The sequence below is a fragment of the Miscanthus floridulus genome, chromosome 2, assembly GCF_019320115.1.
Source record: "Miscanthus floridulus cultivar M001 chromosome 2, ASM1932011v1, whole genome shotgun sequence".
NCBI classification, from domain to species: domain Eukaryota; kingdom Viridiplantae; phylum Streptophyta; class Magnoliopsida; order Poales; family Poaceae; genus Miscanthus; species Miscanthus floridulus.
The window spans coordinates 1,542,047-1,558,495 of NC_089581.1; the positions used below are offsets into that span (position 1 = coordinate 1,542,047).

General features: G+C 45.2%; 3 protein-coding genes across 3 annotated transcripts; 1 reads left to right on the top strand and 2 right to left on the bottom strand.

Moving 5' to 3' along the window:
* Window positions 1–23: 23 nt before the first annotated feature.
* Window positions 24–648, bottom strand: LOC136514444 (uncharacterized). The gene has a single exon (XM_066508400.1). It carries the CDS (start codon window positions 504–506, stop codon window positions 141–143), a length of 366 nt encoding a protein of 121 aa, XP_066364497.1. The 5' UTR covers window positions 507–648; the 3' UTR covers window positions 24–140.
* A 1,699-nt stretch (window positions 649–2,347) lies between these two features.
* Window positions 2,348–5,622, top strand: LOC136514464 (GDSL esterase/lipase At3g48460-like). The gene is made up of 2 exons (XM_066508417.1): window positions 2,348–3,060; window positions 4,515–5,622. The coding sequence occupies exons 1-2, from the start codon at window positions 2,404–2,406 to the stop codon at window positions 5,025–5,027; spliced, it is 1,170 nt and encodes a 389-aa protein (XP_066364514.1). The 5' UTR covers window positions 2,348–2,403; the 3' UTR covers window positions 5,028–5,622.
* Window positions 5,623–5,763: 141 nt separating this feature from the next.
* On the bottom strand, window positions 5,764–10,495 carry LOC136514455 (serine/threonine protein phosphatase 2A 57 kDa regulatory subunit B' theta isoform-like). Its single transcript, XM_066508411.1, has 4 exons — window positions 10,235–10,495; window positions 8,491–9,863; window positions 6,062–6,442; window positions 5,764–5,982 (listed from the first exon to the last, which is right to left on the bottom strand). Exons 2-3 carry the CDS (start codon window positions 9,688–9,690, stop codon window positions 6,083–6,085), a joined length of 1,560 nt encoding a protein of 519 aa, XP_066364508.1. The 5' UTR covers window positions 9,691–9,863; window positions 10,235–10,495; the 3' UTR covers window positions 5,764–5,982; window positions 6,062–6,082.
* Between the last annotated feature and the right edge of the window lie 5,954 nt (window positions 10,496–16,449).

The window sequence follows — 16,449 nt, forward strand, 5'->3', positions numbered from 1 at the left end:
AAAACTAATAAACAACGTGGATATGTTCACTGAAAAATAGTTACACATACGATTAGACGATTAGCTGTGTGTTTACAAATATCAAATCGAAGAAAATGGTCACGTAAAACATTGCACGAAATGAAATCAATCTCCAGTCCTCAGAAGGAGGCGAAGGCTCCCACGGCGACCGCCACGGCGGCGGCGCAGACGCCCGCCGCAGCCGCGGCGGGTGCGTTGCTGGCTTCGGCGCCGCCAGCGGTGGCTTCGGCGCCGGGCGGCGCGGGGACGTCGGTGGGCTCGGTCATGGTGGCCCCGTTGGGCGCGCCGACGGGCGCAGCGTCCTCGTCGTCGTCGACGGTGTCGTCGTCGGAGGCCGGCTTGTCGCCGTCGAAGGACCCCAGCGGGGTTTGCGCCACGGGGGTCAGGATGGTGGGCTTGGCATCCTCGGCGGACGCGACGGCGGCCAGCGCCGCGACGAGCGCGGCGGCGAGGAGCAGCAGCAGCAGCGCCCGGTGCGAGGCCATGGCTGCACGGCACGGACGGAGATCACGCACGGCGTCGGCGCCTCGCGTGGGAACGGAACGGATCGGGGAATGGGCAGGTTATCGTAAGTGGAGGATGAGGAGGAGCAATCTTTGTTTTTATTAGGTCTATATAGAATGAAGCAGCTGCTAGAAGCGGCAACAATGGCGGTAGCTAGCGTGCTATATATCCGAGCACGAGAAGGGTCGTCCGACTTCGACGGGAGAATTTGGCGGGAGACGTTTGACTCCAACGATGGCCACGCGTTGGGACACTGGCCACGCGGGTCCCACGGAGGTCGCCAATTTTGGGTGGGACCCTGGTCAAACACGTGAATTTTACGGTATATATCTTGTTTTAGAACTGAATTTTACACGAACTTTCGCGGTGCAAATATATACTAGATTCCTACAAAGTTGCTACGGAAAAAAAAATCCTCAATAACTTTGCTACCCTATTTTCACTGTTTTTAATTGATCTCCGCCAACAATCGGTAAAGAGTATCTCCGGTATATATCCAGTAAGACATTCACCGAGCAAGCAGAAACCCTTTTGATGGAAGCTATTCAGGAACAGCTTAGGTTCTCCCTTCAGGGACAAATATAAATATAGCATGTGTACTCTTATTAGTATAACTCGAGTTAGTAGAAGATGAATCGTTGAGAAAGATTTTTCATTTGAATTATGCAAAAAAAAATAGTTTTTAGTATAGTTATTTAAAGAGTAGATTAAAAAAAGATTACGTCCAATAGAATTTGAACCTATACCAAAGGTTTAATTTACTATTGGTGTAATACTCTGTTTTCACTAGTCTTTTGCATTAGCGGTAAAAAAAACTATGGTGAGACAGATCTTAATGTACAACATAAGAGCATATACCAAAAAACTGCTTTCCAAAGTAAATTCTACCCTTGCCCTCCTATGTGCATCACTAAATGTGCATCGGGATACGTGCATAAAAGGAAGGATATAATTCGGCTGTCCAGCAGCAGCGAGCACAAAAACTGAAGGAGAGAGAGAAGCCGGACTGATGGTGGCGTGGTGCAGCAGAGACGAGAGTGGATTGCAAAAACGACGTGCAAAATCATCGACGACGGTACTGTGATTAATAGTGTCCAAAATATCCCTCTCGATGGTGTACATAGCTAATTCATTTAACTTTTCTTGTGACATAGTTGATCTCAAATAATTCTTCAACAACTTCAATTTTAATAAACTTCTTTCAGCTGAAGCTAGGAGGATTCGATAGACAATTGAAATATTTGGACAGCAATCTACGGGATTATCAAGTGCATCTACGGAATAATCGTCAGGCACACCACTCCGTTGGGATCCTGTTCTTGTGAATGAACTACGGACGGGTGCCGCTCAACTGTGGAGTGGAGGGGAACGGATGGGACCCCGCCGCCGGTCATCTCGGCACTGAACGCGCGCGGGATGAGCGAGGTCGTCGGTGGTTGCCGGCCGGCGGCCGCCTCGCGCTCGTCTCGTCCTCGCCCTGCAATGAATTGCCACGGCGAGCGCAGTTGGCGGTGCACGCGCGTGCGTTTGTGGACTGCATTGGCGCTGCACCTAACTTTGTGCGCCCGGAATCAATGCGACCATCGTCGTCGTGCCATGCCATTTTGCTGCACTATCCATGGAGACTGCAGGGCTGGAGTACGTACAGTACACCGTATATGCTAGTATGTATTATTCGCCGTACGTGGACAGGTTCACCAGCCAGCCATGCAGTTTGTTACCAATTACCATTCCATTTTCTCACACACGGTTCCTTCGTCCAGCTAAGCTAGTACAGTACTATAAAGACAAGGTACCACACACGCTAGCTAGCTACTCAGAGTGACAAACATTTAAGCTTGTCGCTAACGCGCGCCGCGGCGTGGTGCGTACGTGGGCATGGCGACCACCACGGCGGCCAACCGCCTCGGCCTCCTCCTCCTTGCCGTCGTGGCGACGACGGCAGCTCCGGGCGTGGGCGCGGCCCCTGCAGCCGCCGCCGCTACACCGCCGTTCCGGAGGGTGTACGCGTTCGGCGACTCGTTCACGGACACGGGGAACACGCACTCGACGACGGGGCCCTACTCGTTCGGCTACGTGTCCAGCCCGCCCTACGGCGCCACCTTCTTCCACCGCTCCACCAACCGCTACTCCGACGGCCGCCTCGTCGTCGACTTCCTCGCCGAGGCGCTGGCGCTGCCGACCTACCTGCCGCCCTACCTCTCCTCCAACTCCAACTCCAGCAACGCCACCACCGCCGTCGGCGTCAACTTCGCGGTGGCCGGCGCCACGGCCATCGAGCACGACTTCTTCGCGCGGAACAACCTCAGCATCGACGTCACGCCGCAGTCGATCATGACGCAGCTGGACTGGTTCGACGCGCACCTCCGCGCCGCCTCCGCCGGGGCCAAGACCCGCGAGAGGGTCGCCGACGCGCTCTTCTGGGTGGGCGAGATCGGCGCCAACGACTACGCCTACACCGTCGTCGCCCGCGACACCATCCCTCCCAAGCTCGTCCGCACCATGGCCGTCCAGAGGGTCACCGCCTTCGTCGAGGTATGCACGCACTGTTCTGTCCTGCACGACGTCGCCATCGTCGTCGTCGTCGTACACCTTTGCTAGCTATAGCTATCTCGGCCGCCGCCATTAGTGCTAATAATCGCATGCCCTAATAATAACTTAACATACCAGAACAGTAGTCGATGGAGAGATGGAGTGAGTAGTTGAGATTTGCATGCGGTTGGTATGGGCATTAACGCCTGATCCCCATCTTGTGCTAGCTGTCCGTGGCGTCAGAACATTTGATGGTGATTTGGTTGTATATTGCACAGGCCGGCTGGTCGCCGGTGCATTAAACTGTGCTCACTTGCTCAGCTTTGATTTCTTCCTACTCTGATCCACATCCGCTGCGTCCTAGTACTCTCCAGTCTCCATCAAGTAGTATGTTTCTAGAAGGGATATGTTACGGGCAATTTCAGAACTGAGCCTATGTAGGAGTAGTTACCTTACCTGTCATCTCTTCTTCCTCGTAACAGCACTTGCTACATGGAGTGTAACAGCTCAGCATGGGCCTAGGATCTGGTTCCTCGTAATCCATCTTTTAGTCCACGTGTTTAGATGGTCTAGAAAAGTTTAGTCTAATGATAGATCCAAACAGGCCGTAAGGCCCTCACACGTGATTTGCATGTATGCTTTGCTTTGCTGCTTGCACACACAGGATAAGGGACTCTTGCTTTGTCTGTAACACAGTCCTGGCAGTACATACTGTAATTGCCAATTTTTGGCAGGTTTCATGAACCAAATACAAATGGCAGGCTCTCTTCATGCTAATCCAGCTACTTAGTCCTTGCACTGATGCTAAGCATAATAGTGAGACCGAGTACTTTGAGTAGCTGAACTTCCCTTTGTAGCAAACTAGATTTTTTTTTTTTGGAATCAGAAGAACTGCATATTCCAAAAATGCAAAAAAAAAGAAAAAGAAAAGGGATAAGACCTAGCTAGACTAAAGATTGATTAGTACTGCCATAGATGATTCAGTGGAGTGGAAGGTACTCCGTATATACCAAGGCATACATGGAGCCATGGCCAAGATGCATGCTAATAGGAGTACTAGTAGTAGACTGCAGTAACGGTACTGACGTAGTACTGTGAATCGATTTGATGAGGCTCCGAGGTTTCTGCATCTATCCGACCATCAGTACTGTGTCACCAGCCCGATTTGATGCGCTATTTACTGCGCTGTCCCTTCTTCGTCCTCCTCCTGCCACTGCCAGACTGCCAGTGCAGTACTACCTCCTCTGGAATTCTAGATCCATGCTTTACCACTGTCAGTATCACCTTCTCTGAATCCTGAAGCCGGTCATGCCACCAGTGAGGCAACTCTGCATTTCGGCGATCTCACTGCAAAACAACCGCATGAATTGACCTGTGGATACACCATACTCCTAGATAAAATACTATGAAATATGAATGCTTTATGTACATCTTTGGGTTTGCAAAAAAAATGGCAGGGGCTGCTGCAGAGAGGCGCCAAGTACGTGATCGTGCAGGGGCTGCCGCTGACGGGGTGCCTGCCGCTGGCCATGACGCTGGCGCGCGCCGACGACCGCGACGCCGTGGGCTGCGCGGCCTCCTCGAACCGGCAGAGCTACGTGCACAACCGCCGCCTCCTGGCGGCCCTCCGCGAGCTCCGGCGGCGGCACCCGGGCGCCGTCGTCGCCTACGCCGACTACTACGCCGCGCACCTCGCCGTGATGCGGGCGCCCGCCCGGTACGGCTTCGCCGAGCCCTTCCGGACCTGCTGCGGCTCCGGCGGCGGCGCCTACAACTTCGACCTCTTCGCCACCTGCGGCTCGCCGCAGGTCACCACGGCCTGCGCGCGCCCGGCAGAGTACGTCAACTGGGACGGCGTCCACATGACGGAGGCCATGTACAAGGTCGTCGCCGGCATGTTCTTCCGCGACGCCTACTGCCGCCCGGCGTTCAAGGATCTGCTGGCCATGAAAGCCCAGGGCAAGCCGTGATCACCGTCGACACCCAGGAGAATGAGAATGCACGTTCCAATAAGGAAGCTCATCATATATATAGTTCTATGATCAGTGTTGCGTGCTTTTAGCTAGGATCATCAGTAGAACTGCAATTCAATCGTGACGAATTCATGTCATCTTCATCTTGAACCGTTGCCATTTATCAGGCATTTATAATTGAAGCCATATATGATGATGAACCGAAAGGATTTGATTAAAATGATGAGTAATGCATGGTTCATTCAATGATGCTGTACTTGCTCGTATGAATTACATCTTCACAGAAAATTGTACTTCCATTCACAACAATTTCAGACTCAATAACAGCAACATGACTCATTTTCAGACTCTAAACTAGTGTTCTATCCACCGACTACCGCCAAGCCAATTTTCTCTCTGAAACAGATACCCATGGGAAGATTGCAGGACCAGCAGGTGAAGACAATTAAATCATAGCCAACTCCTGACAATCCTGTACAATTTGTCAATTTGCGCACCTTAATGAACCGAAAGGATTTGATTTCTAATGATGAGTATGCATGGTTCATGCAAATGCTATACTTGCTCATATGAATTGTACTTCACAGAAAATTGTACTTCCATTCACAACAATTTCAGACTCAAGAACAACATGACTCATTTTCAGACTAACTAGGGTTCTATCCACCAACTACCGCCAATTTTGTCTCCAGAAACAGATACCCATGCATGGGAAGATTGCAGGACCAGCAGGTGAAAACAATTAAATCATAGCCAACTCCTGCCAAGGCTTAATGATACAACAACCAACTCAGATCTTAGCATAAGCCGAAAGAAGCCAAGACTCGGGATCAAGAGAATGACGCTACTGTGCCTAACCCAACTGGCTTCTCAGATCATATCATTTGTCAATTTGCCCATCTTAATATACCACGTATATACAACTCAATCCTGTACAATGTTTCATGAACACCTAGAAATTTGAGAGATTCATCTGTTAGAAAACACTCGCCCAAACATGGAAACTAACAAAGAGAAGCACATTTGTTTACCACATGAACGGTATGATTTTGCTACACAGCTGAAGATTGACGGGACAAGGGTCGAGAGACGAGAACTGCTGCACCGCTTGTCGCTTTCGCTGACGCAATCTCCTCAAGGCGCTTCCATGTGGCTTCTTGTTTCAACTTAACCTCCTTCTCTTTCGCTTTCTCTTCCTCATATTTCCGCAGACACTCAGTGAATAGACCAGGGTCATGGTCAGAGAACAGTTTTCGAACATTTAGAGTAAGGCTTTGCACAGCTTGGTTCCAGTGCCCACTGGTATTTTTCTCCAGTGCAGGAAAGATGATAGGTAGTATAACCCTACTATTTTGTTTGATCAGACTCTCGATATGGTCGTTGTTCCACAAAAATAACGCCCGCTCAGCAACCTGAACAAGAACAGATGCTATCAGTTACTATTCATCAGTTAATTATATGTTCTGCATCTGCAATATCAATAGGCCTTAACAAAATAAGCAGTCTCTGAGGTCTCATGGTCCAAAACACAACTGTGGATTTGCAATGTGATGAAAAATCACCCTCACAACATTTTGTTCCCAAACTCCACAACATTTTGTGCATAGATCAGATAAAGATGACAATTGTGGATAAATAATTACTGTTCAGAATGTAGGATAACAAATAAACCATTTCATTTTCTCTTATAAACCACTGTAACGAGGGCATGTCATAAATACTGTTCAGAATTGTAATTCAGGGAAGATCCGTAACAGAACTGAAACTCTATACATTTGATGGTAAATTCATAGCTGCTCTCTCAGAGCTCATTAATCAACAAGATAGGACATCCCAGTACTCTGAACTCTACAGTCTATTTGTAAAGGACATAAGAATACAAAATATAGCTCCAAGGTACATTCCAATATGTGTAATTAGTTGTAGGAATCAATTAACGGAAATGCATTTAAAGAAATGAGAAAGAAAGAAACTACATTAGATGAGACATAATGGATGGAAAATTTATGATCCTTCAACAATTTTTGTTTAACAAGTAATGACCCATATTATGCATCCAAATTTAGCAGTGGCGATTCATTGATGTCCTAAATGACTTTAATGGTCAGCAGGTAATTAGTGCTCGCCTACTCTGAGCTGTACAAAAGGACACATTTATGTTTTACTTTCCTTTGATATACAACAACAACAACAACAAAGCCTTTAAGTCCCAAACAAGTTGGGGTAGGCTAGAGTTGAAACCCAACAGAAACAATCAAGGTTCAGGCACGTGAATAGCTGTCTTCCAAGCATTCCTATCTAAGGCTAAGTCTTTGGGTATATTCCATCCTTTCAAGTCTCCTTTTATTGCCTCTACCCAAGTCAACTTCGGTCTTCCTCTGCCTCTCTTCACGTTACTACCTGACTTAGGATTCCACTACGCACCGGTGCATCTGGAGGTCTCCGTTGCACATGTCCAAACCATCTCAACCGGTGTTGGACAAGCTTTTCTTCAATTGGCGCTACCCCTAATCTCTCACGTATATCAAAATGGCTTCCATGGTTTACTTTCCTTTGATATGTCTACCAGAAATTGTTTTCCAATAAAATTTTCACGTAAGTGACTAGGAAAACTAAATCAAAACAAGGGATTCATATTTAGTACTGACTGTCACTCCCAACAAAAATCATTTCCAAAGAGCTACATGCTCCAGAGAAATCCTTATAAGCTATTTGGAATTCTCTTGGCATCCCAAGTCATTGACATTGTGTTTACAATCGAGTCACCGCCAACAGCCAAAAGCTACTCAACCACTCAAAGTAACTGCACAAGGTGGCCTTTAAGCAGTAACTAATTGAGGCAGTATTACTATTAGCAACAAACTGTGAGTTGCTTTTCAGAATACACAAAAGAATAAAATGCCTCAAAAGTAAACTAAAACATATAGGGCACAGAAAACTACAAAAGTAAGTGAGCAGAAAACTATCGTGTTCCACTTAAAAAAACTAAGCTGTCTTATTTTAGGTCTCCTGTGGGCGCTAAAACAAGGCTGTCTTATCCAAATCCCCTAAGGAACAATAAAACGCGCATATTGTATATCTACACTAACATGCGTTGAACAGAAACAGAATAAACAACAAGAGATCATCATTGTGCAGGCCATGCCTTCTATAAAGGGCGTACCCAGTGCAGAGAGCTCCCGCTCTGTGCGGGGTCTGGGGAAGGGTGTCAGTGGCAAGCCTTACCCTCGCCTGTGCAATGCGAGGAGACCGCGACTCGAACCCGGGACCTTCCGGTCACAGGCGGTAAGACTCTACCGCTTGCACCAGGCCCGCCCTTCAGGCCATGCCTTCTATCAATTTCATAAAAATAGGAACCAAAGAAAATTACATAACAGAAGAATTAATAAATGACGAACACAAATGGAGGAAGAGAGGGATCATGCTTTCATGAAGGAAGCAACACTTTGGTGAGCATTACCTGAAAGTGTGAGCTATTCAGGCACCGTGCAATCTGGCGGAAGAGAGGGACCATGCATTTCTGAAACTCTGCAGGTTGCGTAGCTTCCAATATCTCTTCCAACTCCCCCAGAAACAACACCTCCTTGGAGCTATTAGTGATGGGCCAATATTTTAACAGGCCTCTGATAACTGTATCTGCAAGTTTGCAATCTTTTTCGACAAACTGGGTGATGCAGTAAGACAATTGCTGATGATACATCGCAATGCACTTTGGCTTGTGAAGTGGAATTAAAGCTCGAACGAGGAACAATTTATGCTCTTCCTTAAGTGGCAATGCAAACCCATTGATGATACTTCCCAAAATCTCCAATAGCTCTGCGATTCCATTGTGTTTTTCAGTTTCATAGATAAACTGATAGAAAATGTTGTTAATGGCTTTCCGAATATAGGGCCGATGAACCATGAACTTTCCATAGACACGGTGAAGTATCATCTTGAGGTACTCTCTCTCCCTAGGGTCTTCTGAATCAAAGAGGTCAAGTAGCATCAGAACAAATGAATGATCAATGTACCGTTTAGCCAACTTGGCGTCAGTCTCTTGAGACTGGATGAATCTCAAGAACAACTCATAAACAATCTGCAAGTGTGGCCATGCAGGGTCCATGACAGGCTCCTCCTCATCCAGATCAAAGCCATCCACTTTGTTCTCTCTGGGAGGGGTACTCAGTGTCCTGAACAGGTTTGCAGAAACCATTTTTGTGATCTCTTGCATGCTTGCCTCAGAAAATTTCCCACTGGCCGAGGCAATATAGTCAACAAGCTCCACCAAAGTTTGCCTCTTTATCTCCTTCTCCTTTATGTTCTTTGTTGGATCGGTGAAGTCAAATTGGACGCAGCACAAGTTCAACTTCTTGATGAACAAGCTCTGCTTCTCTGTGTTGGGCACATCCTTAAAGCTCGGTAACGACGGAAATGCTGATGTGGCCGAATCACCATTCACGTGTGCCCTCATGTTTGCATTGCCGACATGCATGCCACTCCCATAACTGAGCCCAGAGCTTGAGATAACCGGTAGATGGCTACTCAAGTTGGCGGCCCTGTCTCCAGCTCTCGGACCTAATGGCGGATGCGACACCGAGGGGCTGGACCGTCCAATAGGATCCTTATCTCCGGATTTGGACGGCTTCTTGGGGAGCCGGCCAAGGAATTGCTTTATCATGTTATAACCCAGAATAGCAACGCCACCCAACACAAGCTTCGGAAACAACAATTGTCGGCTTCCTAATAGCAGAGCCAGTAGCCTACTAGTGAACAGTAAACCCTAGTGCACTATATTAAGGGAGTTCCACTCGAAAGTCTGAATTTCTGGTGAGCAAATCGAGCCGCTTCAACCTGCAAGATTCAAGCTGACAAGTCAAAATAAAAAATAAAAAACAAAAGAAGATCACATCGCCAAAAGAAAGAAAGAAAGAAAGAAATGAACTGCCCATAAGATCACACAGCAACGGATCAATCGAACCCAAAATTCTAGAAAATAAACCGCAACCGCATCTTAGTTCGACTAATCTCGCGCGCTGAAGAATAGAAACAGCCTAATCGAATCAGCTCAGATTCACATGGCACCACGCAGCAAACAAATCCGCGAGTAACAGAATGGAGATGGTGGGAAAGATTCGGATTCTACTGCCCACAGTCAAAGCAACGAAATGGTCCCCCGGTACAAAATGAACAGCTAGAACAGAGGCGATAAGGAGGTTCCCTACCGATAAACGAAGAAGTCAATCCAAAGGCGAATGGATCTCCACCCGCACGCCGGCTCAGCACCAGTGGACGGTGACGAGGAGCCAGGCAGAAAGAGGAGGCTATGACCGGGGAGACGCCCCCGGAAGCGCGCGAGGAGGCTTCCGCGGAAGGGAGGGAGGGCGCCTGGCTTGGTGCGTGCAGTCGCCGATGGTGTGGCGCAGGCAGCGAACGCGGCCGCGGTGGAAGAAGAGAGCCAAGGCAGAGAGAGAGAGAGAGGAGAGGAAAGTTCCACCTGCCTACCTCAGCAGCTTGGCGGATTCCCGGTTTTACCCCTGGATCCCGGCTGGCTAAAGTGCAGTTGGTGGCTTTTGTTGTCATAAACAATTAACACCTTGCTTTATTACACTATCACGATTGTTGAACCAAGGTCCAGTTTAGTTGCAAAAAATTTTGCAAAATTTTTCAAGATTTCCTGTCACATCGAATCTTTGGACGCATGTATAAAGCATTAAATATAAATAAAAAATAAAACTAATTACACAGTTTATACAAAATCCACGAGACGAATCTTTTAAGCCTAATTAGACTATGATTGGACACTAATTGCCAAATAACAACGAAAGCTGCTACAGTGCCATTTTGCCAAAATTTTCGGATCTAAACAAGCCCCAAAACCAGGCTCAAGAAAAAAGGCATCTTCGATTTATGGCTCATTTTGTTAGGTCGATGGAGGTAGGAATGTAGGAATGTAGTGGTTTAGGTTTAGAGCAAATTTGGCATGAGTAACATTACACTGAATATGCATAGTTCAATTGTATATGGGAGAATATTCAGAGCAAACTTCTTAGAGAAAAACATACTTAGGAGTATTTTCTAGAAAAGATTGAAAAGATACACATCCATAATGCATCTATAAATGTATGTTGGCGTTGTAAAAGTTGAGATGCAAACTTATTCTGTAATAATTCATACCAACAAAACTCACAAATTTTATGTCCATATACGCTATAAAACAAAATCATGGAATTTGTCCTCTAATGCAGAAGCACTTGAAGTTTGCTATTTTTGTATGTATTTTTCTATATTGAGTTTGTATGTCAACCTTTTGCAGCAATGTATATATAGACACACTATGTATATTCATCATTTTAAAAGGTTTAGAAACTTGTAGATAAATTTTGCTATGAGATTTTAACGGTTCCAATAGCAGAATATTTTGTCACTTGTGTAGTAAGTAGATGGTTCTCTTATGTCTCTTACTGAGCTGCTAGTATATGTTTGACCACTAGCATTTTGTAGAGTACTGCCTGAGTCCCAAAATAAATCAACTTCTACCTATATATCCAATCAGAGATAAGCAAAAGTTGATTTATTTTGGGACAGAAGAAGTATATGCTTAAGGTCCTTGAAATTTATGAGATATTGCATATATTTTTGAGTAAAAAATCTATACATGTATTTTGCACGTTTCCAAAGTAAATAACTGAAAGGTTGTTGATGTCTATATATAGTTTTTAATGTCAGATGAAGTTTGATAAACTACATGTTTTTTATACAATCTCAACCGATAAGCTTAGTTAATTGGTGCCGTATATATGGTGTATTCGCTGCGACTTTATATGGATATAGTATCACAGTAAGCCTAATTAAGCTTTTGTGAAAAACACTGTATTTTTTTCAAGAGCTAGTAGGACTGAGGAAGCTAAGATTGGTAGTTAGCTGTGCGTTTGTTAGCAAGCATGCATCGTAGTGGTTGGTATAGCAACATTGCGTTATAAAAAGTATACTCTTAATTTCTAGCTACATGACCATGCATACAACTTGTTTATTTGGTTATCAAAATATAACCATCTATTTCGACATGTTCTCTCTAGACTCGTGTAGTAGTACTAGTGTTGAGAGAAAATTGAATATGTTTTTTTTTCTTTGAACTAGAAGTGATTAAGTACTAATAATATTAAAAAGATGAAGAAGTGGTTAAGTATTATATACCAAGACGGATGGTGTATTTCTCTCTCTCTCTCTTTCCCTTCTGTTAATTAATATATAGGAGTATTTCTTTGTAAATAAAAAAATACATCATCATAAATGAGGAAGGAAGAAATTGGTCGTGGAGTCTTTTTTATTAAGTCATGGAGTTTGTTGGTGAGGTATATTATATTATTATATATTCTGCCTTTAATTTAGTTTTTTTTAGTATGTTCATTTTTTGATTTCAGCTAGGGTTTATCAGCCAGCCAACAATACTTTTCTCTCACAATAAATCAGCATCAGCCGAACTTATTAGCCTAGAAACCATCCAGCGAACAGTTTTGCCGAAGAATTCCGTACTGGGGGGCTGGGTTGGACGCGGTGCGCTGGAAGATTCTCTCGCTTGCCTGCTGGGTACGTCACTAATTAGCTTAACTTATCTCACGCGTTAATCTACCAGTTAAATACACAGATCGCCATCCAATCAGATACTATATATTACAATAACAACGTCAAGACCGCTTCCTATAGCTCATGCCTGTTCGCAGCCAGAATCAGGTTTACTTTTTCAGCCATGTCACAGTATTTTTATCTTGCAACAAATTAATTCTACAAATCAGCCGTTGCAACAATAAGTCATGCCGAACATGGCCCTGGCTTCGATTTTTTGTGCATTTTATACTAGATAATAAAGATTTTTTTTATTTTTCTTCTCAAGAAAAACTAGTAGGAGCGTGGGGTGTACGACCCCGGATACCCACGGCAGACTACATGGGCTGCGCCCCTAGGGGTGGCCCAGCCCACAAGAAGAAGCCTTGCGAGGCACGACTCTGCTCGGCGCCTTCCGCAAGACATCGGAAAAATATCCTGAAGATACTACGAGATCTGTTAGGATATGTATAATCCCAAGATTCTTGTAATCAGTTATTACTTTCCGGTTATCTCTCAGACCTAACCGACTTGTAACCCTGCCTCCCGGACTATATAAGGCGGGCAGGAACCCCCTCTAAAATCACGGCATATCATACGATAGCTAATACAAACCAACAGACCACATGAGTAGGGTATTACGTCATACTGACGGCCTGAACATGTCTAACTCGTATGTCTCTGTTGTCTTCTTGTTCTTGATCTCGCGCTCCTCTGCCGATCAATCTACCTTCATAGGATACCCATCAGAGGACTGCCGACAATATTCTGTCGATAAGGAGCCAATAAAATAATTATTTTTAACTCCGCCGTCTTCGTCCTGTAACTATAGCCAGAAGAGCCATGGCAAATGAACTGCACCTAGGAAGGAGATAGGAGATTGCAGGCAGGCCTCTGCGATTGCTGGCTGTGGAGTGTGGACGTCAGCGACTTGCATTGCAGTGGCATGGAGTGTTCACGTTACCTTCCTCAACTTTTGCGAAAGTCTATTTTTTTCTCCCTAAACTCTAAAACCGAGTAAACCATCATCCTAAACTTTTAAAACCATTCGTTTTACCTCTCTAACCGGTTATAAGCATACACCTAAATAGATCTATAACTAAGTTATACTTGATCTAATGAGTATACAATTTTTACTACATAGCCCACCATAAAAAAATCACCACCATTAGACCAACGAAACTACAACTACGAATTAATTATAGAAAAACATAGATCTAAAGATACAACAAAAAAATTGTACTAAAGCATATCATATTATATATTCACAGTGTAGATCTACTCATGTGGGGTCCAACAAAATTAAATTTTCTATTTTATGATTTTTCTGTGATTTGCTATGATTTTCAAAGATTCAGCCGAAATAAAAAAAAGATAAAACCATCTTTGAAAACCGTTTATAATCGGCCAGGAAGGTAAAACGAACGGCTTTAAAAGTTCAGGAAGGTGGTTTATCTGGTTTTAGTTCAGAGAGAAAAAAAAAGGAAAAAGTCTACTTCACCCCCCACTTTTCATACTTAGTCTAATTCACCCCCAACTGTGAAACCGTCTGTTTTACCCCCTGAACTTTCCAAAACCGTCTATTTTACCCTCTGGGCGGTTTTCAGCGGCGGATTGCTACAATAATTTATCTATAACTAAATTATACATAGTCCAATGAGTACGAAATTTTTACTATAGTTCAAGCATACAATAATTAGCGTAGCATAAAAATTTCACCACAATTGGACCATAGAAGCTGCAGCTATGAATTATTCCAATTAATTACAGATAAAATTAGATTTTCCAATTAATCTAAATCTACAAAAAAAATTTGTACTAAAGCATACTGTATTATATATTCATTGTGTAGATCTACTCATGTGGAGTCCAATAAAATTAGATTTTTCATTTTATGATTTTTCTATGATTTACTATGATTTTTCAAAAATTCATCGAAAATAAATAAAAAAAAAAGAAATTCAAAACTGCCGATACTGTATCAACCCGCTTTTACGGTAGCAAACTCGATGTTACTGTAGCAAATCCGCCGCTGAAAACCCGCCCAGTGGGTAAAATAGACGTTTTGGAAAGTTCAGGGGGTAAAACAGACGGTTTCATAGTGGGGGGTGAATTAGACTAAGTATGAAAGGTGGGGGTGATGTAGACTTTTTCTAAAAAAAAAAACTTTCCCAAACATTGAGCTAGTATCAGAATTCAGAAACACAGAAGGGAAGCAATGTTGAGCAGGCCAAAATTGATATATGGGCCAAAAAAAGAAGCCCCCAGATGGCATCAAATTCAAGCAGATAAGCTCCACATTTTCCTTTCCGGCCCAGCTGAGGCAGTCTCACATTTTCCTTTCCATGTTCAAGGAAGCGCCCAAACAAAACTTGTTGGTTCTTTTGTTTTTTTATTAAGAAGTTGTTAACTGCATGATGCATGCATGTGCGCCCAGTGAATTGGGTCGCAGCTAAGAGCATATCCAAGAGTTCAAAAAAAAACTCTCCTAATTCTTTAATTTTTGGCAAGATTAAAAAAAAGTACATCTTCAACGGCTCTCAATTCCCTCCCAATCTTTTGGCATTTGGAAAAAATGACCTCCCACGCGCAGATAAATGCGCATAGTCCTTGTCGCACATATCCACCCCCCACATGTGCTCGCCTCGCTCCTTCCTTGAACTCCTCACCGCTGGGCTTGTTGCGCGGGATCGGCAAGGGACACGCGCCGCCACCGGAGCAGAGGCCGGGGCAGCTACGGGTGGAGATGGAGGAGGTGGAGCTCAACCTCGGGCTATTGCTTGGCGGCCGGTTCGGGCTCGATAGGAAGGGGTACAAGCTTCCCCGGTCGTCGTCCGTGGCGGCCATGCTGACAATGCCGGCGGAGGTGTTGGCGCGGCCCAACCTCCTGCGGATGAGCTCGCTGCCGGTCTAGGCGAAGGCTTCGGAAGTTGGAAGGAAGCAGGGGCTGGATGGACGGAGTTCCTGGAACAACGATGTTTCAACATCAACAGTAGAAGCACGCCGAGAAGGGGCGGTTCCAGGAACAGATTTACACATATGGAACAGACCTCCGCACTCATGGCAAGAACACCATCCATCCAGTCCCTACTTGCTCCCAATTTTCAACGCCTCCGCATGGACCGACAACGAGCTCATCCGCGAGAGGGAGGGCGGCGCCGGCACCTCCACCGGCGTTGTCAGCATGGCCACCATGCAGACGACCGGGGGAGCTTGTCCCCTCCCTATCGAGCCAGAACCAGCCACCAAGCAACAGCCCGAGGCTGAGCTCCACCCCTAGCTGCCCTGGCCTTTCCTCCGGTGGCGGCGTGTGCCCCTTGCCAATCCCGTACAGCAAGCCCAAGGGCTAGGAGTTTGAGGAAGGAGCGAGGCGGGCGCACGTGGGGCATGGATACGCGCGTCTGCACGCGCATTTATATGTGCGTGGGGTTATTTTTTCCAAGTGCCAAAAATTAGAAGGTGGGATCAGGAGTTGTCGGATATGTATTTTTTTTAATCTTGCCAAAAATTAAAGGATTGAGAATCTTTTGAAAACTCTTGGAGATGCTTTCATAATACTGTTGCTTTTCGCTAATCGGACTGGACGTTAAACACAGCAAAAACATCTTTTCCTTACTTTCTGCAAACAGAAACATACGTGAGAGAGGAGGAGGCCATGCGTCAACAGTTTTGCCTGCAAATCACCTCAAAACTCAAAGTGCCTTTCTCTCTTTATTTTTTTGCAACCGACCACCATCAGGTGCGTGTACCCGTATTTGTTGTATCCTACATAAAAGTGGTAGTCTACTGTTACAAGTGCAGACAAATCCTAAACAACTTTTTTTTTGTCACTATA